Source organism: Thrips palmi, unplaced genomic scaffold (assembly GCF_012932325.1).
Source record: "Thrips palmi isolate BJ-2018 unplaced genomic scaffold, TpBJ-2018v1 HiC_scaffold_15, whole genome shotgun sequence".
NCBI lineage: Eukaryota > Metazoa > Arthropoda > Insecta > Thysanoptera > Thripidae > Thrips > Thrips palmi.
In genome coordinates this window covers 3087206-3110683 of record NW_023144624.1, presented here as the reverse complement: position 1 = coordinate 3110683, position 23478 = coordinate 3087206, and the positions used below count along the sequence as shown (strand labels likewise).

Below are 23478 nucleotides of genomic sequence, written 5' to 3'. Positions count from 1 at the left end.
CCCGCCCCGCCTTGCGCCGCGCTCGTCTTGTCCAATCTCGGGCTGCTCCCGCTCGGCTGACTCGCCGTGCCGCTCTTGTTGCTCCTTTATCATTGCCCTCCACTTTCACCGTGCCCTAGTTACCCCCTTTCACCTGTCTGTCTGTCTGTCTGTCTGTCTGTCTGTCTGTCTGTCTGTCTGTCTGTCTGTCTGTCTGTCTGTCTGTCTGTCTGTCTGTCTCTGTCTGTCTGTCTGTCTGTCTGTCTGTCTGTCTGTCTGTCTGTCTGTCTGGCTGTCTGTCTGTCTGTCTGTTTGTCTGGCAGTCTGTCTGTCTCTGTCTATCTGTCCGACCGTCCTCTGTCTCACACTCACACACACTCACACGCCCCATTTGGTGTTGCAGGCGTCCCTCACGCAGACCGCGGCCACCACCAACACGGCCACGACCTCCATGGCCAACTCGACGGAGATGTCGACGTTGCAGTGGGTCGTCAGCGGCACCAGCTACCACCGCAGTGAGTGTCCGGACGAGGGTTGTTCGGCTGGAATTAAACGCGGCGGCTCTCCGAGGGGAGAGGGGGGGATTTGAACCACAAAATGTGGGTTCCGCGGCGCTCGCGCTAACCCACGCGGCCGTGACGTTGCAGACCTCGCCGGCGCGGCGGCGCTCCGCGGCCGAGGCGCGGACACCAAGGGCGACCCCTGCTCGCCGCTGTTCGTGCAGACGCTGCTGGCGTGCTTCCCCTCCGTCGTGTCCCCCGTCGTGCTGGTGCGCATGCTGCTGCACCGCCTGCTCACCACGGCCGCGCCGCTGCAGCGCTGGAAGTCGTGCGCGTCCAGGTCGTCGTTCGCGTCGGCCTCGGTGCACGACGCGCCGCGGTCGCCGCGGAGCAGGGCGTCGTCCACCGACACCGAGCCGTCCTCGCTGCGGAAAAGGAGGAAGGTGGGCACTGCGCCGCACTACGCCACACTGCGCACAGTGGGCCAGAAGACCGGAGGGAGCGACTCTGGAGCTAAAAACGCGCGAAGAGCTTCGGCCGCCGGCGCCGGTCTTCTGGCCCACTGTACGGCGGGACGGCGCTGAGGCTCTCGCCGGCGACTGCGTTTCTCACACTCGTCCTCGCAGGTGAACCTGACGGTGGACTGCTCCGGCCTGGCCAACGACCCGGCGCCGCTGGCCATGACGGCCATGACGGCCATGACGGCCATGCCCGCGCCGGGGGACGACGTCCACTGCCCCGTGCAGCCCGCCACCCTGGCCGCCGCGCTGCGCTCCAGGCAGCTCCAGCAGCAGCAGCAGCCGCAGCAGCAGCAGGTACGGTCCGGAAGGGCGCGTGACGGCGGCGGAGACCCCGCCCGTCGTCTCACTTCCGATCGTCGGCGACGAGGTCGTCGCGTCGCGATGCCCCCTCCCCCCGCCAGAGCGAGCCTTGGAGCAAGAGCGCGTGAGCCGTACGAGTACACACGTCACCAGCAGCCTCCGGTGTGAAGCCACCCACTGTAGTCGCCTGCCTTGCTTTCGGTTGAGTCCTCACGGCGATCTCGCTCCCTGGCTCCCTCTGGCGCGGGGCAGGCCCGCCGCCCCGACCTCGACGACGACACCGCACAATGAGAACCTAGAGTGGACTTGATGCTCTAGCCGCACTTACTATCCCCTAGTTGAGTCCAGGTATCGTGTATCGTGCCCCGCATGAGTGTCCAGCGCACCGTATCACCAGGTATCACGTATCTCAACACTGCTCGTTGCACGGATCGTCCAACTCGTTATGCCCGCCCCACAGTGGGTCAGAAGACCGGTGGAGGCGGCCAAAACTCTAGACGCGTTTTGAGCTCCAGGGTCGTTAAAATAGACCCGAAATGAACGTGTGACCCTACCTATGGATTGCTTCTCGAGTGAGGAATCCATTGGTGGGGTCACACGTTCGGTTCGAGTCCCATTTAACGACTCGAGTTTCGTCCGCCTGCGCCGGTCTTCTGGCCCCTCAGTGGGCCCCTCCTCTCCCCCTCGCATGCACAGCCCTCCCCCTCCCGGACGGCCTCATCGTCGCGGTGGTCCGCGGCCTAACTGCCCCGACCGCCGCCACGGCGCGGCACGTTAGCGCCATTCTTCATCCCACGTCGCTCCCGGAAATGGTTTCGTAATTCCCGGCGCACTAATCTGGACTGCTTTAAAAGGGCGGCACATTAACTTGTTGCACCGCACGATGGCGATGGTGCCGCCCCGCGGCGCAGCGCGCAGCGCAGCCAAACGAGTCGACCAAAACAGCAAACGGGGGAACGGCCGCCGCCGGGCCGCCAGGCCGCCATGGTCACGGTAGCTGCACTTGTTTTGCACGCCGCAATCCGGGCGCTTCGATTTGAATTGAGGTGCAGCACGGGCAAGCGTAAGCCAGGCGGTGAGTGTGTGTGTGTGTGTGTGTGTGCGTGCCGCCTGGCGGGCATTACTGGGATTACACTAACGCGCTGCACCGGGGCGAGGCGGCGAGGCAGCGAGGCCGGGCGAGGCATTGGGGTTGGGGGCGGGCGGCCCGGCCCTGAGCACTCGGTGGACTCGGCGCCGGTGAAGGGAGTGGGGTGGGGTCCGTAACCTCCAGGAATGCTGCCGCCGCCGCGCACTGCCGCCCGCCCGGCCACCGCGGCCCACCCGAAACTTGCTGAAAGAGATCCTGTCGGGGAAGACACAAAGTCCCACGCCCAAGTCCGAGGCGGGGCGGGGCGGGGCGGGGCCCTCCCCTGCCCCAGCCGGCCGTCCGGTCCCGGCGAAGTACCGCCACCCTCACAAGGACCGGGGAGTTTGTTGGCAGGGCGTCGCGTCGCTACGCGTCGCCACGCCACTGCCAGTCCCTTTGTGGGTCGCTTCACTCTGCTTCACTCTGCAGTGCGGCCGTCGGGGCCGTCCTCGCCACGCCGTCACTCGATCGGAGCGGTGCGGAGCGCGGAGCAGTGGCCGGCTCGCTGTTCGCCCCCGCGAACCTGATTGCCAGTTTTTCTCGACCCCGTCCCCCCCCGGCCTCCGGTCCCCTCCTCGCCGGCCTCTTGGGAGTCACTGCTGGCGGCTGGCGGTCCTTCGGCCACGGCACTAGCCGGAGTCGAGCCGAGCGGGAGTCCTCCGGCGAGCTAGTTAGCTGTTTAGAGTGGCGAGGCAACTCAGAGTGGCAACTCCTGATGAAGATCCTTCTTCTCTTCGATCCTTTTGCTGCGCAGCCCAGGACGTCCTACTCCCTCCTCTCCGCTCCCCCGCCACCCCCGCCGCAACCCCGCGCCGCGGACCGCGCGGACCACCCGCAACCCCGCACCGCGGACCCCAGCTTGCTGGGCCACGGCGCGGGCCTCGCGGGGCTCGCGGGGTACACGGGCCACGCAGGCCACTCGAGCCACGCGGCGGCGCACAGCGTGGGGCTGGCCATGGAGCCCGCCCTGGCCATGCAGTCGACCTTGTTCGCCTTCTCACACCTTCTGGTATAAAGCACTGTTTAAAAACAAACCCGTTTTCTCGCTTTTTTGTGTGAAAAAGAAACCAAGGCACTTTTTTTGCAAAATGTTTTAACAGTGCTCTTCTCTCCTTCTTGCTCTATTCGCTTTCCTTTCCTTCCTGACTTCACTAACATTTCTCCAGTTTTCCTTTTCTTTCTGACATGCGATGTTGCCTAGTGCATTTTCCTAGTACTTTCAATCCTTTGGTTCCTTAGATGAGCTGTTTTGCGTAGATTTTTACGTGTAGTTTTGTGCCTGTGTTTGTGTAGTGATCGTGTACCGTTAGTTCAATGTTCATTCGGGTCAGCATTTCGTTCAATTTTTGTTCTATTTAACATTTTCTCAGTCAAACCTCTTTCGCATCCGAGTACAACTCATTTAATTCACCAAGTTGTCTGGCTTCAAAATGACGTCTCGTGGACAACTTAGTGACTCAGTGTTGCACTTTACGATCCGCTATCTGTGCGCATGGTCGGCGCGGTCGGCGCCGCCAAGTTGTGTGCTGGTGACGGCGCGTCTCTGCCCGCAGGCTGCGCAGACGCAGGCGCCGGACAGCAGGCTGGGGTCGCTGGTGCCGCGGGACTCCGGCAGCTCGGCCGCGGGGCTGGGCATCGAGCCCGCCATGCAGAGCACGCTGTACGCCTTCTCGCACCTGCTGCGCAACGCGGCCTCCAGGGAGAGCCTCGCCTCCGCGCCGTCGTCCGTGTCCCCGCCCCCGGGCTCGCCCGGCCTGGGGGCGGGGGGTCTGGGGGCCGGGCTGGGGGCGGGCCTGCTGCTGCCCAACTTCACCCTCCACCTGCACCACAAGCCGAGGGCGTCCTTCAGGTAGGTGCCGCGTGGGCCGGCGTGCCGGCGAGGGTCGTGCTCGCCGCACTGGCGATCATGATGACGATCAAGTCGACGACGGGGTCCTCCGAGTGCGCGCGCGCGTTCTGCCAGCGTTCCGGCCGGCCGTTGCAGTGGCGCTGCCTGGCCGCTGCAGTGGCGCTGCCTGGACCTAACCTAACCTGCGTGGGTTGTGCAGTTTGTCCGCGTGCCGCCTCACTGCGCCGCTGCAGCACTGGAAGCCCCGATCCAAGTCTCAGGCCAACATTGCCTGCAACGTGGACACTGACAGCTTGGTGGTACCCGACAATTTGTACGTCCAGGGTCAGAGCTAACTCCCTTACACTCTATGTCACCCGAGCCCCCTGGCACTCGCCCCGCGGCACCCCGTCGTGTCGGCACAGTACTCCACCTGCAGCCTGCAGGGTGGCCCGCGGCCCGGGGGCACGCTGTCGAGGGCGTCGTCGAGGGCCGTCGAGGACGCCGTCGAGGACGCCGTCGAGGACGCCGTCACCATGCTGTCCCGCCGGCATGGCTGTACACCGGGCTTGCCTACCACCACGGCGTCACAGCTTGGCGCGGCAGCCCCGCGTGACGCTTTGTCAGAGCAGCCTGATTCTGAAGTCGTTTCGTCCCTTTGTCCCTCTTGCCCTCGCGGGGCGTTAGGGCGCGAGAGAGACAGAGCGACCAAGCGACTCTTCGGAATGGCTCGGCAGGACGGCATGACTGCCGTGTACTCCCGGTTCCGTGGGCACCCTGTGTTGTCTGGCTCACACTTTAGGGCAAGAAGGGGTCGAGAAATGGAAACAGCCTGTTCATTTTCTCACACCCAGAAAAATAAACGAATTTCACAAGACACCTTGTCTGTAGAGGGCTCCGCGGTGCAGATTGAGCAAGAACTGGACTTGTCTCTAATCTCCACCCGGCTGTACCCGAAGTCCGGAGCTGGACCCAAATTGTTTTTTCTGGGCGAACCGTACCCTTTCTTCTTGCACCGGATTTGCCTTACTGTATTAGGTAGTCGGACGCGGTCTGTGCCTCGGCCACTCTCCACGTCTCTGAGTAGATCTGTGTATTGAACGCTAAGTGTTGTGACGTAAGGGAGGCTGCCAGTTCTCCTTAGCCTAGTCGGCACACCGTGACTAGTTCTAGACAGGCATGCTGGGAGTCGGGCATGCTCTGCTAACAAGCTCGTCTTGCCAACCAAGTCACAAAATGCACTGTCGGTGTCGTGTCCCCCTTGCACGCAGACTAATGTGGCTCAGTTCAAATGTGACAGCTATTGTTCGCCGGAGAGCAGTTTCGGCGCCCTGCACACGGGACCTCAGAGAGATCCCTCACGCCCAACTGTTAAAAACTGAGCCAGCTAAACAATGTAGCAGTGTCGTATTAAAGACTCGTGCCACTCTCCGGCCGTTTCTCTGCAGAGCGTCTTCGCTTGGAAATGAACGCTCACATTAAAGCAACAGCACAAACATTAGGGAAGTTGAGTACTTAAATGTGTCACTTGCCGCCTGTGTGTTCCGTCACCGCCTGGGGCAGCCCTGGCAGCCCTTGCCGTCGCGAGAAGTCAAAGTCCCGATGAAAACAAACAACTGAGCTCTAGTTTGGTAGTCGTCGAGACTTTGCCTGATCCCACCTGAAGGCTGAAGGTCTGCCTCCACTCACGTCGTGTGCCTCACGAGGTTCCAAACAGACTCACTGCACCTGTTGGGGCTCCCTGCTGGGCCTGCTGAGCCTGCTGCATGAGGGATGTCGATGTGTAGGGCCACCGTGCGTCGAGTACCCTGTAACGTCAACAGTTCCTTGAGAATGCCGTCACCAATACTGCTGCTTCACGAGATCAGCGTCGGCTTCTCGTGGCCGCTGAAGCCCACGATGACCTCGATGTGACCTTGGCCGACCTTGACCCAGTTTGTGACCTTGACCCACTTCCAGGTTCTCTACGCTGCGGCAGTCCAACAAGCGGCGCTCCAAGTCCCACGCCAACATCGCCAAGGCCGTCCACAAGGACACTCCCGAGCAGGAGATCCTCGCCTTTCAGAAGCAACTGCAAAACCTACCCGATTTCGACTCCCCCGAGCACCCGACTGGAGGGACGGTAAGCACAATCGGAATCTGGGGGAACAAAAAATGAGTTTCCGTTTTCACCAATTTATGAATGGCCAACATCAGCAAGCACTTATGAGAGGCTCTCGCCGCGACTGTCGGTCGCAGGCTTCCTCCGACCCGGTGACGGCGGCGGCCGAGTTCCTGGCCAACAGGCCGTACCTGCGGCCGCGGTCGCGGTCCATGCCGCGGGTCACCTACGAGTCGTCGCGCTACCTGACGCTGCCCGAGGCCGCGCCCTGGCCGTCGTCGGGGGGCTCGCTCCGCCTGCCCCGCGGCCGGTCCGCGGGTGCCCTGGGCGGCGCGGGCATCTTCGGCGGGGGCGCGTTCGGGCTGGCCGGCAGCATGGCGCCCGGCGGCGCCCTGGCCGGCGTCGTCCACGCCACCAGCTCGCCCGCCACCACGCCCATGGAGGAGAACAAGGGCACCGGCGTGGTGGCGGCCGGCCCGCCGCCCCCGACCACCGCCACGCCCGCCGTGCTGTCCTGCGCGCCCAACTCCAGGAGGTCCTCGCTGTCGCCGTCGGACCGGGGCCGCCGCAGGGACTCCCCCGCCTGCCTGCTGGTGGAGGTGCCGCCATGGCAGCGCTCCGTGCTCACCCTGCTCGAGGTAGGTGCCGCCGTCTTGACGGTCTTGTCGCCGGCGCCATGGCCGCCAAGAACGCCGCAGTCCGACACGTTCTCCTTGTCCTCCAGGAGTGGATGCGCGAGTCGCGCGTGGAGCTGGAGCGCAACGCCCCGCTGTGCAGGGAGGTGCGCGACTTCCAGGCCAAGGTGCAGGCGTGCGGCCCGCCCTACCAGCAGTGGTGCGCCGAGCTGCGGGCAGAGTTCCCGGCACTGGTGAGTCACTCCCCCCTCCCCTTTCCCCCGCCCCATTCTCCGAAAATTCTGTTTGACTTTGACACCCGCTGTGTTCCTCGCAGGCGAAGGACCCCGACCACGAGGACGAGGAGGACAAGGAGAGCACCAACCGGCAGTACTGCCACGTAAGTGGAGGCTTCATTTTTTACCCTTATTGGTGCCGCCTTTTCAGACGGGGTGCCCCCTCGCCTGCTCTCGTTCTCTCCGGCACCGCCTTTCAGACGGGCTTTCAGGCGTGCATTCAACGGGGCTTTCGGCATTCAGCCGTCTTTCGGATGGGCTTTTACGGGGGGTTTCGGATAGATTCCGTATGGGAATTTATCCGAGCTTCCGGAGCTAGCGCTGCTTGCCAGCACTGTTTACAGTGCCCTTGGTTGTAGCCCTAATTGAGTCCGAGCGATGAAGAATTGCAGTTGAATTTAAAGCCGCTCGGCCGGGCCGATCCGAGGCCGCGGCTGTGCAGATGTTCGGTTATGTCTGTGTGTCTGCGAGATGAGCTGCTTGGCCCTGCCGGCACCGCGCTCCACCACGCCGATTACTCTGCTGAGGTAAATATTTGATCCCGGCTAGCTGCCTCTGTATTTGTCGGCCAGAGGTTCCCTCCCCGCTAATTCCTTGCTCCCCTTACCGGGCCCCGCCTCGCCCAGCCCTGCCGCGCTCATCCGCAAATTAGACTTAATGATTTGCTCTTTCTTGGGGGCCGTAAGAGGATTAATGACCATCGGCCTCGCCGCGCATCGCCGCGTGCAGCGGCGCGGAAAGTATTGGTTTTCAATTTTCCTCCGCCTCTAATTTCGTCCCGGGATTTATTTCCTTTTCCGCGGCGTACCACCGCGCCTCCGGCCGGCATTGGCTTCGCCCTGCTCCGCCCTGCCTCGGCCTCTCGCGCTTTTCCGCTTTTCCCCGGGGGCGAAACCGAGAAAATATTGTTGGAGCGACTTGGCGCTTGACAATGCGAGCCACGGGGACAGCGCACAGTGGGCCAGAAGGCCGGCGGAGGCGGCCAAAACTCTAGACGCGTTTTGAGCTCCAGAGTCGCTAAACAGGCCTCGAACCGAACGTGTGACCCCACTAATGGAATGCTCTCCGGACGAGGAATCCATTGGTGGGGTCACACGTTCGGTTCGAGGCCTCTTTAGCGACTCTGGAGCTCAAAACGCGTCTATAGTTTTGGCCGCCTCCGCCGGCCTTCTGGCCCACTGTGCGGCGGGACGGCGGCAGCGCAGAGGCGGCAGCGGCGCGGCAGCGCGACCCCATCCCGATGTTGCTAAAAGGGCAGCTTGAGTCCGCATTGAGACGCCCGGGGTAGCGGGGGAGTGGGGGCGGGGAGCGGGAGGGGGACCTGGTGCTGCATGCGAAGAACAAATATTTGCGGAAAGCTGGTGTGCCCGGGCGGCCGGGATGGAGAATGGAGGGAGAGGGAGAGAGAGAGAGAGAGAGGAGACGCGCTGCGCTAGCGCTGCGCCGAGCCGAGCGTGGGCGGGCTGGGCCGGGCCAGACGCGGCGCAGCGCGGCGAGCCGAGCAGACGACGCACCGATTCCGCTTTGGCGCCGATGCGACCTGCGAGGCGCTGCGCGAGGCGATGCCGTCGCGGCATCATCATCGCGTCCTCTATGACGGCGGTGAGGCGGTGGCGCTGCGCCGTGGCGTTGCGGGAGGAAGGCCGGGGCTTCTAATGAAAGGCCCACTGCCTGCCGCCGTCGTTAGCTCGGCGCTCTCCGCCCGCTCCGCCTCTCTCTCACTGTCCCGCTCTCGCAGTCAGCTCCAATCAAAAGGGCTGTTGCGTCTCCGCTGCGGAGGGCTGACGGCCAGACTAACTGTCTCTCTCCGGCCGGCGCGCGGGCCCCGCTCAGAGCAGCCCTGTTCTGCACCCGGGCGCCTGGTCGCCGCCAACGACTCCAGGACCGAGGCCCGGGGGCGTTACTTTGATCCTATTTTATAGGCAGGGCACTGGAGCAGCAGGGCGGGCGGCGTCGAGTGCCTCGACAGGGGAAGGAAGAGGGGAGAGAGAGAGAGAGAGGGCAAACACGTGTGCAGATTGCCTGCCAAGGACCGGCACCGGGAGGGAAGATATATTTTGCAAAACAAACTCTCTGCAAAACAAACCCGCGGGACTACTTCAAATCGAGGCGACAAAACGCGGCGCATTTTTCAGCTGCCGTGTCGCCTTTATCTGGGTCTAGCGACGTTTAAAACCTGGCAAGACTTCCTCATCCTTTTTTGGCGGCGGAGCGAGGCGTTTAGCAAGTGCCCATCTTTTCTTGGCTGGGTTTTTCTGCCCACGCGCCCGGCTGTCGCTCTTCGACCCCGGCGGCACTTAAATGTCATGCGCGTACCTTTTTTCCTGTTGCCGCCTTATTTCGAGACTTTGTCGCTTTCCTGGAAAGATGTGGTCACCGCCAGAGGTGCCCCGTGGCCCAGCCCGGCACAGCCCACCTGAGGCCCTGGTGGCGGCCGGTGGGGCCAGAGGCAGCCAGAGGCCGGGAAGCGGGGCGCCGCGGATCTGGAGGTGCGCTTGGCTTCGCTTGGCTTCGCTTGGCCGCGTCGTGGATGCTGTGTTGTTGTTTACACCTCGCTGTAAACGCGAGTAAACACGGCCCGCCGTGCCGCGTGCGCCGCGTGCGCCGCGTGCGCTCAGTGAGGTGCGTTTGAATGAATACACGGCCATCAACTCAATCCCGTTTTCTGCCCGCGGCGCCGCTGGTTCGACTCCCGGCGTCGGCGCCGCTATTTCCCGCGCAGAGCCCCCGCCGCCCCTCGAAGGGCCCCACCGCCGCAGCCGACCGAGGGAATTTGGTTAGCCCTGGTTGGCTGTGCCTTGCCTTGCTGTACGGTGGCCGGCCCATTGACTTGGGTAATTACTTCATCAGGCTTTACTCCAGCCAGGCATCGCCTTATTCAATTTCCCGCCGCCGGGCCGGGCCGGGCCGGGAAGGAGCGAGGCGGGGCGGGAAGGAGCGGGGCGCGGCGAGGCAGGGCGGGGCGTCCTCTATCGACTGCCGGCTAACAAGAAGATCGAGCCAGACTGTCCCGGACTGTCCTTAGGTATGCATGGGGAGCGCGCCGCGGGCTGTCCGGGGGCGGCTGTCCGGGCTTTCCGGGTGCCTCGTTACCGCTCGGGGCTGGGACATGCTAATCAGGCCCAGGCCGGGTGGGCGCGGCGTGCCAGGGCGTGCCGGAGTGCCGGGGTGCGTTCAGTGAGTTCAGTCAGTCGCCGCGGGCCGCAGGAATCGGCCGGATTGGTCCGAGGATGACTACCAGGGCCCTGATGGGCCTTCGGCAAGCCTGGCGGCAAGCCTGACGGTGCGGCGGGGCTGCGGAAACTCTGACGAGTGGAGTGAGTGGTCGCCGGCCGCCCGGCCGGGCCGGGCAGGACCGCGGTTCGAGTCAAAGTCCGAGCCGGTCCGAGCACAACGCGCTCTTGCTCAACGTAGATGGGCCGTTTGCCTGGCCTCATTTCCGACACGCGCTGGTATCGTCGCGAAAATCGACTGACACTTACGTTTTTGGACATGCCTGGATTTCGGTCTCTAAATACTCGCCCTCGTGGCGTCCTGAAGGTGTTTGCATGTGTGTTTGTGTTTGTGAGTGTGTGTGTGTGTGTGTGTGTGTGTGTGTGTGTGTGTGTGTGTGTGTGTGTGTGTGTGTGGCACTATCGATGTGGATCGCAGCCCTGCTAGCAGCGTGCCATGCTTTTAAGGTAAACCCCCCCGCGATGTATGCCCGGCCATGCCCGGCCAGGCCCGGCCAGGCCCGGCAGACGCTGGCCGTATAAGTCTGAGGCGCGTGTTTGTCCGTCCGTGCCTGCTGCTAAAACACCAGAGAGAGACGGACGGACAGACAGACGGACAGAGTGCCGCGCACGCCAAGCAGATCGCTGACACGTCCCGTCGGAGCGACAAGACAGCAGCCGGCTGGGGGGAGGGGGACGGGGGTTTGGGTTCACGCCCCCGACACCCCACATCCCCACCCCCTGTCCCTTGCTGCGCCACACGCTTGATCATCGTCCCTAAGGCTGGCCATGGAAAGCCGAGGTGTCTTCCTCGGATTGAACGTGGGGGGGGGGGGGAGAAGGGGGGCGCAGGGACCAGGGAGGGGGAGGGGCCGGCGGCTGCCCTGCCGGCCGGCCGGTGTGCCGCGGCACCGCGGTGTGGCGTGGCGGCGTGGCGGCGGCGTGGCCGGTCAGTTGGCTTGCTACTCGCGGACGGCTCGGACCCACGGACCCGCCAGACCGGCGTCGCGCAGCTTGGCGTCGCGAGTCCCACGACGACGAGAAACCGCGAGCCGGACGGACGGACAGACGGACCGCGCGCGTCGCGTCGCTCTTGAACGTCAAGCGGAGTGTGTGCACAAGGAGGATCGGCTTGCAGTGCAGTGGTTGTGTGTGGCGTGCATGATGTCCCCGCGGGCCCGGTCCGCCCCGCGCCCCGCGTAGTGTCGTGATAGTGAACCCCCTTCGGCGGCCTCGGCCCCGCTTTTCGGCAGTGTAAGTCCCGCCGCGCCAGCGCGCCACGCCGCATCATCGGAGGCCTCGGCTCGGCACCTCTGTCTGCTCTCCGTATCCTCGCAATGAAGACCTCGTTGATAGCGGCAGCTTTAGCGTGCTGCCGACAGCGCGCCGGCCGGCCTGGCAGTGCACTGGGCCTGGCCAGCGACGGGCTCCATGCCCGGCCAGGCCATGCCGGCCAGGCCTGCGACTTGCCGCGTTACTTGCCTCTAGAAATAGCTCCTGGCGGTGCAGGCCTAAGGCCTAAGGCGGCCTAAAGCGGCCTCAGCGAGTTAGCGGTGACCTCTCAAATATTGGAACCGGAACCCGCAGAACCCACACTCGTATCCCCGTATTGTCGGAGCGAGGACGTCATCGCCGTCATCGCGAAAGCATGACGCGATCCGCCAAATTTGAAGTCCGATGCCAAAGTGTTCTCGGAAAGGACTGTTGCACATTTGGGAAGGCGCGCCCGCTCGGCACACACGCCCGAAGACACACAGGCGCACGCACGCACAGGCTCACGCACGTACACACGCACACACACACACACACACACACCCCCTAAGATACACTCACTGCTGTAGCTCAAACACGCTCATCCTAGAGGGCCTCCGTCGCGCCTGAAGGAATGCCGAAAAAAAGGCTCATCTTTTTCAAACACACACACACACACACACTCCTCTGGCCGGCGGTGCGGCGCCTGTTGCCTCGCCGTCTCGGTTTCACTCAGCCTGGAAAATGGTTTATTGGGCAGTGACTTTTCTGCTGAGCCTCCCTCCCTGCTTATCGGGCTAGATATGCTATCGCCTCCCTGGGACCTGGCGCCCTGGCGCTTGCCCTGTCGCTTGCCCTGGCGCCCCGGGCGCACAGCCCCCGACACCCCGGCCGTCTGCAGCGCAGGGCCGCTGAAGTGACCCCCCCCCCCCCCCGGCAACCCGCCGTGGCAATGGACAGTGCCGACTGGAAATCCGTGGCGTAGCGCGGACCGAACACCGAACGACCGAAGGGGGCGGTGGTCGCTTTATGCACCGACCGACAATGTCATGTTTACCCCGCGGTATCCTCTGTCCACTCTCCCTTATCAATTTGCCGATAACGGTACTTTATCATCATAGCCAGGCTGGAAGCTAGCTTGCCCCACTTTTTCTTTTTTAACTCCGTGATAACCCTCCTCCTCGTGTTTCAGGTAAAACAGAGCCCCTCTTTTCGTGTTTGATGTCAATCGCCTCTGGCCCGTTTTCGCTCGCCTTTTCTGCCGTACATAACACAACACTCACAAACACCCGCTGCTCAAACACTCGTGCGCACACACCAACACACACATGCGCGCGCACACTCACACACACATCAGTTATTTTTCGCCGGGACTGCTCCTTTATGCCCGCATCAGTTCTGAACCTGGCGAACGTTTCGAGTGCGGTGCACGGTTAACGCCCTTTTACGCGGTGTGAGGGTGTGTGTGTGTGTGCGTGTGTGTGTGTTTGCGAGGTGGGAGGGGGGAGTGTGTGTTGGTGTGTGGGTGCGCGGCCACGTGACGTGTGTTGGCAGTGTTGGGCGGGGCCCAAGGCGGGCCCCAGGGCGGGCCCCAGGGCGGGGCCCAAGCCCGGCATTGTGCTAGCTACGGCGTGTTGCCTGCTGCCCTATATTTACCCCTGCAGTCGGGATGCACGCACCTGCACCACGGATCAAAGGCTCCCCCTCCCCTTCATGGACTCGCAGTGCCGAACGACCGCGAAAGGCCGAGGCAAAGCCCGCGCCACCGCCAGGATGCGATTGTCCCTCGTAAACAGTTGCGAGCAGCGAGGCTGTGCGCGCACAAGTCACGTGGCCGTCGAGCGTGTCACGTGGTTTGTGCACGCCCTGTAGCCGCTGGTGTCCAGGTGGTCCAGGTGGTCCAGGGGGGCCGTTTGGTCCTAGTGGCGCCATGGCAGTGGCCTGGCGGCCGTGATGGCCCCATGGCGGCCCGGGATGGCGCCCGGAAAAGCAGCACGCTGTCCTCGCGCGTCTCCGAGGTGACCAAGTGCGCCCTCAACATCTTCCGCTCGTCCATCGCCGCCCACGCCCCGGTCGCCGACGACGGCGAGGCGCCGAGGCCGCAGGACGACGGCGGCGGTGGCGTCCGGGAGGACGCGGACGACGTGCCGGGCGCCGTGGAGCAGCAGCAAGATGGGGACGACGAGGAGGACGAGGACACGCTGGTGGAGGACGCCCCCACCCCGCCGCCGGCCGTCGTCGTGCCGCGCCACGGCCTCTGGAAGATGTTCTCCGAGGACGACGAAGAGGCCGCCGAGGCCAGGCGCGTGCGTCGCCGCCGCCGCCTGTCCGACCCCAAGAACATCTGCATCTTGTACACCCGGCGCATTCGCCTCGAGTCGTTCTCCCACCTCGTTGAGGACAAAGTGAGTAGAAGCCGCGCCAAACTTCCGACGTTCGGGCGCACTTCGTGGCCGAGGACAAGCCAGGCCTGGCCAGGCGCGCGCCTGCCCGTGTCCTTGGCGACTCTGCGAAAATAAGGTCCAGGCGGCCGAAGGATGCAAGGGATGGGGGCCGTACTCGGGGCCGTACTCGGGGCCGTGTCAAGGTATCAAACCGTCCGAGGCGCCCCTGAGGACTGCAAATATTTGCCTGGGCCATCGCTGGCCCCTGCTTGGAGCTGCTCGGGGCTGCTCGGGGCACCACCTGTGTGAAAGTCTCGGCCGCCCTTCCCCTTTATCTTCCTCTGTGTGTGCGAGCATGTGTGTGTGCGTGCGCGCGCTCTTGTGTGTGTTTTAGTTCTTTGTGTACGCACATGTGTATGTGTGTGTGTGTGTGTGCCTGATTTGGCACCGGCTGAAAATTAGCCGGGAGTTGAGCCCCGAGGAATTCCCCCGCCCCCGGCTGCCCCCGGCCCCTCTCTTTTCCGCCACTCTCTGGCTGGTTGGCGCGGCTGACGGCGACGGGGAAGGGGGGGGGGGGGGCTGAGTTATGATCGGGTTGAACACGGTGAAACCAAAGCCGCGCTCAATGGCATGGGTGCGCGCCGTGCTCGGCGAGGCGCGCCCTGGCCGCGGCCAAGCAGGCCCGCTCGCAGGCCGCGCGCTGGACCACGCCGCGCGATGACACGCTGACGGACAGACAGACGGCTTGGCTGGCTGCGGGTAAATGAGACACACAATAACACAACCCCAGCCGACTCGACAACGCGCGGGACTCGGGCACTTTGGTGCGGCAGAGGGGCGTAGGCCTTCGGCTCATGCCTTCGGCCAGGCAGGCCTCGCCCGTCCCGCGGCGAGTCGCGGGCGGCGTCGCGCTGCCCGTCGCTTGGCCGTTTGGCGGTCGCCCTTCCCCCTCCCCTCCCCCACCCTCCATCTTTGTCGTTGCTGGCACCGCTCCGAGTCGGCTGCCGTGCATCTTCCAAAGGGTCGCCATTCCGCGACACATGACGCGCTAATCTGCCGTGTTTTCTCCTCGTTTTCATGCTATCGTGGCTTGTACAGGCGGGGCGGGGCGGGGCGGGGCGGGGCGGGCGGGGTGGATGAGGTTAGAGGGTCGCGACCTCGGCCTTAGTTTGCGGGGCGCTGCGCTGTGGGTGTGGGGGTGTTGACTCGCCGGGACCTCGCCGAGAAGTTTGACATGGCGTCTTAAGGCCCTGGCCGCCCAGGCCGCGCCCTGCTGCCCGCCCCGCCCCGCCCCGCCCCGCCCCGCCCCGCCTCTCTCTCTGTGATAAAACGGGCGACAACCGGCGGGAGAAACGACAAAGTTCCGTTTTGCATCTCAACTGCTGGTAGCTCGGCGGCCCGGCACGGCGCTACGGGGCGAGACGCGTTGCGGCAGGCCGGGCTGGGCCCAGTGGGGCGGTCTGGGGACGGGCGGGAACTACTTGTCGGCGTGCTGGCCTGGTGTGTTTGGGTTTTGCTGAAGGCATCGTTAAGCCCGGTTAGGTATGATTAGGTTAGTCCAGGCCTCGTCCAGGCCGGGGTGAGGTGGGCCGAGTGGTCGCCACCCGGCCTCCCACCCTACTGCACCCCGCCGGGCCCCACCCCGCCCCACCCCGCCCCGCGTCGCGCTGGTCGTGGTCCAAGGGCTGGCCTGGGCAGACGAGAACCTATTTATAATTTTTGACGGCGTCGGGATTGGACTCGTCCTAGCCGGCCGAGCCGGCCTAGCGGGCAGTGCCGAGGGCAGTGCGAACCGGGTGAAGAACCTCCGCGACGACGGCCATCATCGCCGCGGCCGCGCGCGGCGGTCTTTCGCCACCGACATGCACCGCGATGCTCGTTGCGTAACGACAGACCGCGAGAACCGCCGAGCCAAGCAACGCCAAAGCAACGCCAAGCAACGCGACTCCTGAAAGAGCCCGGACGGGCGCGCGTCCAGGGGCGGCAAGAATACCAGCTAACGAGTTGTCAAACGAAATTAGGCAGTTCTGTCCTTCAAACCTTTTTTTCTCGCGAAATTTTAAACAATTATTCTGAATACTCTTTAAAAAAATTTAATCAAAATAGGGAAATTATATTTAAATTTTCCCTTGTCGCCGAAAGATTTATTATGTGTTCTTCGTTTCTTTCCGTTTTCCCGCTTTTTCCTGTTCTTACGTGTTTCTTTTTGGCGCCTCCCTACACAGAACAACACTTCTCTCTCTCACGCCAGTTCTTCACCAGTGTCCCACTCCTTGTCCCACTCCTTGTCGACCCTGGGGCACTCCTGGGGCGGCCGGGGCCATGGCCGGGGCTCCCCCAATGGCTGGCCCGAGACGCCCGAGACGGCCGAGACGACGACGGCGGCGCGGAGGCCTTGGCTTAAAAGCGTCCTTAAGGCAACAACCGTCCCCTTTGGACCCAAGCCGTTTCCGAATCAGCGCGGAAGCACGTTGCAATTGCGATTGCGATTCGAGTCCTTGCGGGTCCTTGCTCTGCCAGGGTCGTCGGGCAGGGCGGCCGTGCCCGTGGCCCTGCTGGCCCTGCTGGCATGGTGCCCTGCACGCCGTTGTCGCCGTTTCGGAGACTTCACCAAAATATTGGCCGCTCTTTAGCTGATTCTCTTTTGTCCAAGAAGTTTCAACTGATTGGTTGGGGATGACTGCATCCTCTACCTGTGCAGACACAGCGGAGCGCGTTGGCGCGCCGCCACGCGTGTTCCACTCTGTCTCTCTCCCTCCCTTTCGCGCTGTCTCTGTCTCTCTCTCTCCTCCCCCTCCTCTCCCCCTTCCTCATTAGGAGCTCAGCCAATGCGGCACGCGACAGGGAGGCGACTCATTGGCTGCGCCTCGGGCAGAGACGTTCTCTCGCGAAAACGGCGAACTGTTATTGTTAGACTCGATTGAATGAGGCGGATCTAGCGAGCCGGGGCCGCAAGGCCGGCAGGGTCGCAGGGCCAGCGCACAGTGGGCCAGAAGACCGGTGGAGGCGGTCAAAATCTTGGACGCGTTCTGAGCTCCAGAGTCGCTAAATGGAACTCGAACCGAAGTTCTGACCCCTCCAATGGATTGCTCTGCGAACGAGGAATCAATTGGTGGGGTCACACGTTTGGTTCGAGTCCTGTTTAGCTACTCTGGAGCTCTGGAGTTTTGGCCGCCTCCTCTGGTCTTCTGGCCCACTGTGTGTGGCCTGACTGCGCCTTGCCTCACTGAGTGGCAGGGCGGCCTGGCCAGCAGGGCCGGCGGGCTGTGGCTTCCACTGCCTGCCCTGAGGCGTCGGGGCGTGCCTTGGGCGTTCCTGGGGTGCGTGTTCTGCGTTGCCTGTCCCGCCGTGCTTACAGCTTCACCGTTTGAGAGTGCAGCGGTGCAGCTCTGCCCAAGGGCTCTGCTGCACAGCGGGTTTGTTTGACCAGAGGCCACTTTTCCCACTTCAAAAGAATGAGGACAGTTCGTGACTCGTGCGAGGAAACCAGGAAGGAAACTTGGGGGCACTGTTTGGTTTTCCAAAGCCACGTGGTTTACGAGAGGCAAAGGGGCAGCATGGGTGTGCGGCAGCGGGGTTTGCTCTTGCTCCGAAGGACGCGCGAGCGCTTATCAGTGGCGCTACTCCCTGCTGGACGGGGGCGGCGAATGCAAGCGAAAGGGTGTAGCGCCGCGTCGCTACCCCGCGCCTGCCGGCCGCGGAGACTCCAGGCCTTCCCCTTGAGTGAACCGCGCAGATACTCCGCGCGCGCCGGCGTCAAGGCGCGTCAAAGGGGCCAGAAGACTGATTCCGAGAGTCATTTTCGCCGCTCTGCCTCTCTTGCACTCATGGGGCGTGCCTTGTGGGTGAGAGAGAGACGGAGCGGCGAAAACGACTCTCGGAAACAGTGAGCAGCAGGGGGCCGAAGCCGAAGGGCCATTCAGTGGCGCTTTCTTCGCCCCGCCTCGCCCCGTCTGACTCACTGTGAAAGCGCGCTGCCAGGGTCGCTCTGTCTCTCTCGCACCACTCGCACCCTCACGGGGCGCCCCGCGAGTGCGAGAGAGAGGCCTCGGAAGCCGGTCCGGCAAAGGGTGCCGTAAAGCCGACATCGACGCCGAGATGAGCTCACCGCGGCGTGGTGCCCGGCAAGCTGGCCGTGCTGCGGCACTGCGGCACCTCGCCGACGGACACACGGGGTCGCCGTCAGCCCCGCCAGCCCCGCCAGCGAGCGGCCGAATGGCCTACTTCACCGCGCGTCGGGCCCGGCCCGGCCCGGGGCTCCGGGAACACGATCCTCTTGTCCTCCATGCTGGACACGCCCTTTGCAACATATGTCGCGCGGCCTGCACGGCCTGCACGGCCTGGACGGGGAGGAAGGGGGAGAAGAAGACAAATGGCGGCGGGCGAGGGCGACGAGAGCGGCGAGAGGGAGATGACGAGGATGGGGTGGACGGGGCGAGAAGGACTCCCGGTGGCTCACTGGTTGCTGCTGTGTTTCCGAGCAGGCTGCTCGCGGAAAAAAAAATCAATCGCACTCCCAGAAATGAGAGTCGCCGAGTTCGCCGCGCCGTCCAACGTGAAGGAGACTGCGTCTGCCTCGAGTGAAATCAACATCAACATGCCTCGGCTCAAAGTCAGCCTCCTATGTCCATTCTGAGGAATCCAACGGACTCTAACTGTTGAGGACATCCTGTACAGTGGTACTTTCTTCGGGCTGGTTCGAAGTTTGTGACGGGTTGCGCTGTGCACACAAACAGCCGAGGTGATGAGGTGCGGGCTGCGTCCGCAGCTCCTGGGGCTGCTGCTCAGTGGGCTAGAAGACCGGCGGAGGCGGTCAAAATCCCGGACGCGTTTTGAGCTCCGGAGTCGCTAAACAGGAGTCGAATCGGACTGTGATCCCACCAATGGATTGCTCTCCGCACGAGGAATCCATTGGTGGGGTCACACGCTCGGTTCGAGTCCTGTTTATCGACTCTGGAGCTCAAACCGCGTGTAGAGTTTTGACCGCCGGCGTCGGTCTTCTGGCCCACTGTGTGCTGGGGGGCTGCTGGGGCCACGAGGCTGGCGACGCGAGACGACGCAGTCCGGCCTGGACGGGCTTCCGTCACCCACCAGTAAAAAAGCTGCTCTGCAGCGCTGGCCAAATTCCTGGCCCACCCCTCTGCAGTCCGACTCGCCTAGCGTCGTCAAACTTGCCCTGGACGCCGCGCCCCGCCGCGTCCCGCCCCGCCCCGCCCCGCCCCGCCCCGCCCCGCCCCGCCCCGCCCCCCCGCCCCGCCCCGCCCCGCCGCGTCGCGACGACGACTGTCTTTGTCAAGATTTACGAGGTTGGCAGCCATTTTGCCACCGGAAAAAACAAGCGCGACTGTTATGAACACAGCGACGTCGCGCGGCACGAAGGGGACAGCGGACAGTTTCAGTCTAACCAGGGTAGGCCAAGGGGTAGGCTGACTACACAGTGTGCCGCCACTCACTCACTGCTATCCCGTGTCTAAATTGTTCGTACCATCGAGGGTCGGCTTTTTTCGACCAGGCCGTGCGTCCTTTTGTTCTTCCCCCTGATTTAACATTCGGCAATTTTTCGGTTGATTTTGCCGATTGAGTTTCTTGAAGGAAAAATCTGGAAACGTAATGTCTGCCTTGCAGTGTAGAGGCGGTTTACGCGCTGATGCATGGCTGAGGGGCTGAGGGCCACTAATACTAATGTGCTAATGCATCGATGCGCCTTACCGCGCCTTGCCCCGCCTTGCTCGCATGCCGCGGCGCCCTGCCTGCCTGCCCGTCTGGGCGGCTCAAATCGCGTTAGTCATTTCACACGGAAACGAGCAGCCTGGCTTCGCGCTTCGCGTGGAGCGGCTCGGCGGCGGCAGCACGGCGATGGCAGGACACGGGGCGAGCGAGGCGACGCCGAGTGACGCCGAGCAAGACGAGCCGCAGACAGTTCACTCTTAGCACTGACCTTTTGCTCATTTTGTCAGTGCTTATGCAAGTAATTTGTGCAACCATAATACGTACTTTTCCTTTTTTAAAGAACTACTTAGGAAATATTCAATAATGTACTGAGCATTTTGTTTCGTGCGTAATTTTTCAAAGGAAATTAGTCATACTTACTAAGAAAATACTAAGTATTATTGCTGTTTATACGAATACGTAATTAATGAGGAAAAAGTCAGTAACGTGCTGAGAGTGTTTGCAACCCGCTCCCTGCCAGTCACGCACGCCGTGGCGCGCCGTGGCGCCGTACCGGGTAGGCCTGCCTGCCTGCCTGCCTGCCTGCCTGCCTGCCTGGCCACTGCCAACTCACGGGGGTTCCAATCAACACACGCCGTCACGTCACACACGCACCACATCCGCAGCCACTGTTTGTGTTTTCGTCGCCGTTGGCAAACGCACTTCCGAAAAGATTCGCGCCGCCATTCGTTTCAAATAAAATGCAAAAAAATTTCGGAGCATCGAGTCACACCTAGCACATCGAGCATTTTGGTGGAACCCTTCTAACGCCCTCTCTGCTGTTCTCTGGACATGTGACACATTTATGACGTTTATTAATATGCTCAGTTTGTTAATTCCAAATAGATGTTCTTTTTTTAAACCTTTTCAAAAGGGAGTTTCCAAGCGATCGCGCTCCGCGCCGCTCGATGAAGAGGATGCCGAGGCAGCGTGGCGTGTCCCCTCTGTTTTTACCAGCCGCGTGCTGACCACACACACACACACACACTCGCTAACACACTCTCTCACACACTGACTAGATTTAGCGGAAGGGCTTGTCGCGCTTGCCTGCTCCAGTGGGCAGAGAGACGCGGGGTGCGCCGCGGGGCGGGGCGGGGCGTGGCGGGGCGGGGCGGGGCGTGGCGTGGCGGGGTGGGGTGCGGCGGCCTGAACCTCAAAGCGGACCCACGGCACGGCCAGGCACGGCTTTGCTCAGTTCACACACCTCAACTCACCTACCCTCACACGGACTTTCACGGGCCAGTAGGGCCCGCGGCGGGCCCAGGGCCTGGGGCGGCCTGGGGGCTCATGGGGCCACGAGGGCCAAGGCGCCAAGGCAACGGACCGTCTCCAGCCAAGGGCCTGGGGGCTCGGCTGGAGGCTCGGGGCGGGCACGGGGCGGGCGCGGGGCGGGCACACACTGGGAGGGCAGGCGGGCGCTTGCTCCCGTTGCCCATCTGCACAGTGCCCCAGTGCCCTACGTTCCATGCATAGCGCTGCATAGCGGGTCCGTCATGCCGTGGTGATGACTTCAAGCTTCGAGCCGAGTGGCATTGTGGCGGGCGAGTGCCACGCCAGGTTCCACTATACGTCCGCATCTGTTACTTCCGCGTCGGTTCGCGGCCTGGCGGCCAGGCGCTCTCGCTCGCCGCCCGGCCCGGCCCAGCCCGGCCCCCGGCCCGTGTGCACTTCATTTTCTGTGTGGCCCGTTTTGGGGTTCAGGCCGCGAGGCCCGGCGAGGTGGTTTTAACGCGATCACTGATCAGAGGCGCGCGCCCCGCCCCGCCCCGCCCCGGCCTGGACATGTAACTGCGCGGCCGCCCCTGCCGAGCTACGGCGATTCGGCCGCCGGGTCCGTGGATGGGTCCGCGCCGAATGAATGGGTCTGGGCGGGCTGGCGGCTCGGGCTGGCGGCACGGCCACAGCCAGGTGAGCAACATAAAAGAGAGCCGCGACTCACCGCGCGGGGCGCTTTGGCGCGAGGAGGGGCCGGAGGGACTGGGGAAGGGGGAAGGGGGATGTCGGAGCGAAAATAGATGTGGGACCCGTTGGAAGGGAAGCGCGGCACCGCGCGAAGGGCCCCATACCTGCGTAGTACCCGTCTCATGTTGTTGTTTTTGTTGTTGCAGCTGGTGCAGCTGGTGGTGGGGGGAGACCTGCCATGCTCCAAGGAGGACGCCGCCGCCCTGGCGGGCATCCAGCTGCGCCTGGAGGAGTCCTGGGGCCGCACCACCACCAAGGACACGGGGCCCATGTCGCCCGTCGAGGCCAGCGCGCTCAGGACCATCTCCGAGGACAAGGTGAGGGAGCGGCGCGGCAGCGCGGCGGCGGAGGTCAAGCTGGGCGTGAGGCAGACGGCTTGTACCTAGGAGGCCAACCCAGAGTCCGTCGCCACAATGCGTCTTCGTGCTCCAGACGGGTCCAGAATGGTCCGGAATGGCCCCAGAATGATCCACTCCGCTTCCCCGAGTGCAGGGCCGTCACAGGTCCGTCAAGGCGGTGCAGAGCTCGCTGCGGAGCGCAGCAGAATGATTCCGAGCGGGAGGTCTTCTTCTCCCCCCCCCCCCTGCCTCTCTCTGGCTCTCGCTGGGCGTCCTGTATGGGTGCGAGAGAGACAGGCCGACGGACCGACGTCCCCTCTCGAAATCAGGACTCGCCCGAGGCATGGGGCGGCCCTCGGGGCGGCCCGCGTAGCGCTTGGCGCCTGGCCAGCAGTCCGATCCCGAACAGTGCTTCGTCCTTCCGTCTGCCTCGCACTCCCGCGGGACGCCCCATGCGTGCGAGGAGGAGGGAGCGCGACGAACGCGCGGCTCGGAAGCAGCCCCGGGCAGGAAGGGTTGCCTACCGAACGGGCTGCTGCGTGAGAAGGACGCCCCGCTCCCCGGCCGCCGTTTACTGGTCCGCTGGTTTACTTGTTTGCTGGTTTAATGGTTTACTGGTTTACGAGCTTGCCACCCACAGACATCAAGTCGTGTTGATTCGCCAGAGATATCGAGTGGATGCGCGGACGGCACAGCCGCCTTTTTATAACTAACTGCCTTTTCCCCTTTTTCCGAGTGGGGATGGGAATGAAGCAGTCAGGCGGGCCGAAACCTGACCCACACTGTGAGGGGGAGAACGATGGCAAGTGAGAGGCTTCCCCTCTAGTTTCAAGGGACCTCCCCCCCCCTCTCCACCCCTCCCCTATCGGAAACGGGAGCGGAGACTGAAGTGGTTCTCCCGCCTCGCAGCCCCCCCCCCCTCCCGCAGGCTTGCCAACATTCCAATTATTGACTGGTCCGTATGAAGAAATTATCGCACCGGCCGCAGCAGCGCCAGACAGGCTGCCTCTGCCTCGCCCTTTTGCAACGATTTCGGATTCGGATGGCCAGCCGAGCCGCCCGGCCGCACTTCCCCTTCCGCTTCCCTTTGAGGGCCGTCGGGCCGTCGGGACCGTCCGGACGCCAAATGCGTAATCAGAAGAGTTTCCGAGAGGCCGACTCGTCGGCGCACGACGCTCCAAAACATTTCCTAGCGGCAAAGCGCCGGCCTAAATTTACAGAAAATAAAAATCGTTCAATAACCATCGAGTGCTCCTGCAACCGAAAAATACGTAGCACGGACATGAGCAAAGGAAATGTTTGTTTATGATTAAAGTATTTAATATGGAGCCGAACTGGCGGTGATTGGAAACGC

General features: G+C 63.2%; 2 protein-coding genes across 2 annotated transcripts in view; both read left to right on the top strand.

Annotated features, from left to right (window-relative positions):
- Positions 1 to 1642, top strand: part of LOC117641069 — an 88588-nt gene extending 86946 nt beyond the window's left edge. The window contains exons 21-24 of the mRNA XM_034378174.1: positions 383 to 494; positions 627 to 922; positions 1106 to 1224; positions 1639 to 1642. Coding sequence (XP_034234065.1) covers positions 383 to 494; positions 627 to 922; positions 1106 to 1224; positions 1639 to 1642 — 531 coding nt within the window. The remainder of the gene's footprint in view (positions 1 to 382; positions 495 to 626; positions 923 to 1105; positions 1225 to 1638) is intronic.
- A 1742-nt stretch (positions 1643 to 3384) lies between these two features.
- On the top strand, positions 3385 to 22172 carry LOC117641068. Its single transcript, XM_034378172.1, has 8 exons — positions 3385 to 3438; positions 3983 to 4278; positions 4478 to 4591; positions 6217 to 6379; positions 6496 to 6618; positions 7083 to 7226; positions 7310 to 7372; positions 21933 to 22172. Exons 1-8 carry the CDS (start codon positions 3385 to 3387, stop codon positions 22170 to 22172), a joined length of 1197 nt encoding a protein of 398 aa, XP_034234063.1.
- The last annotated feature ends 1306 nt before the right edge of the window (positions 22173 to 23478 follow it).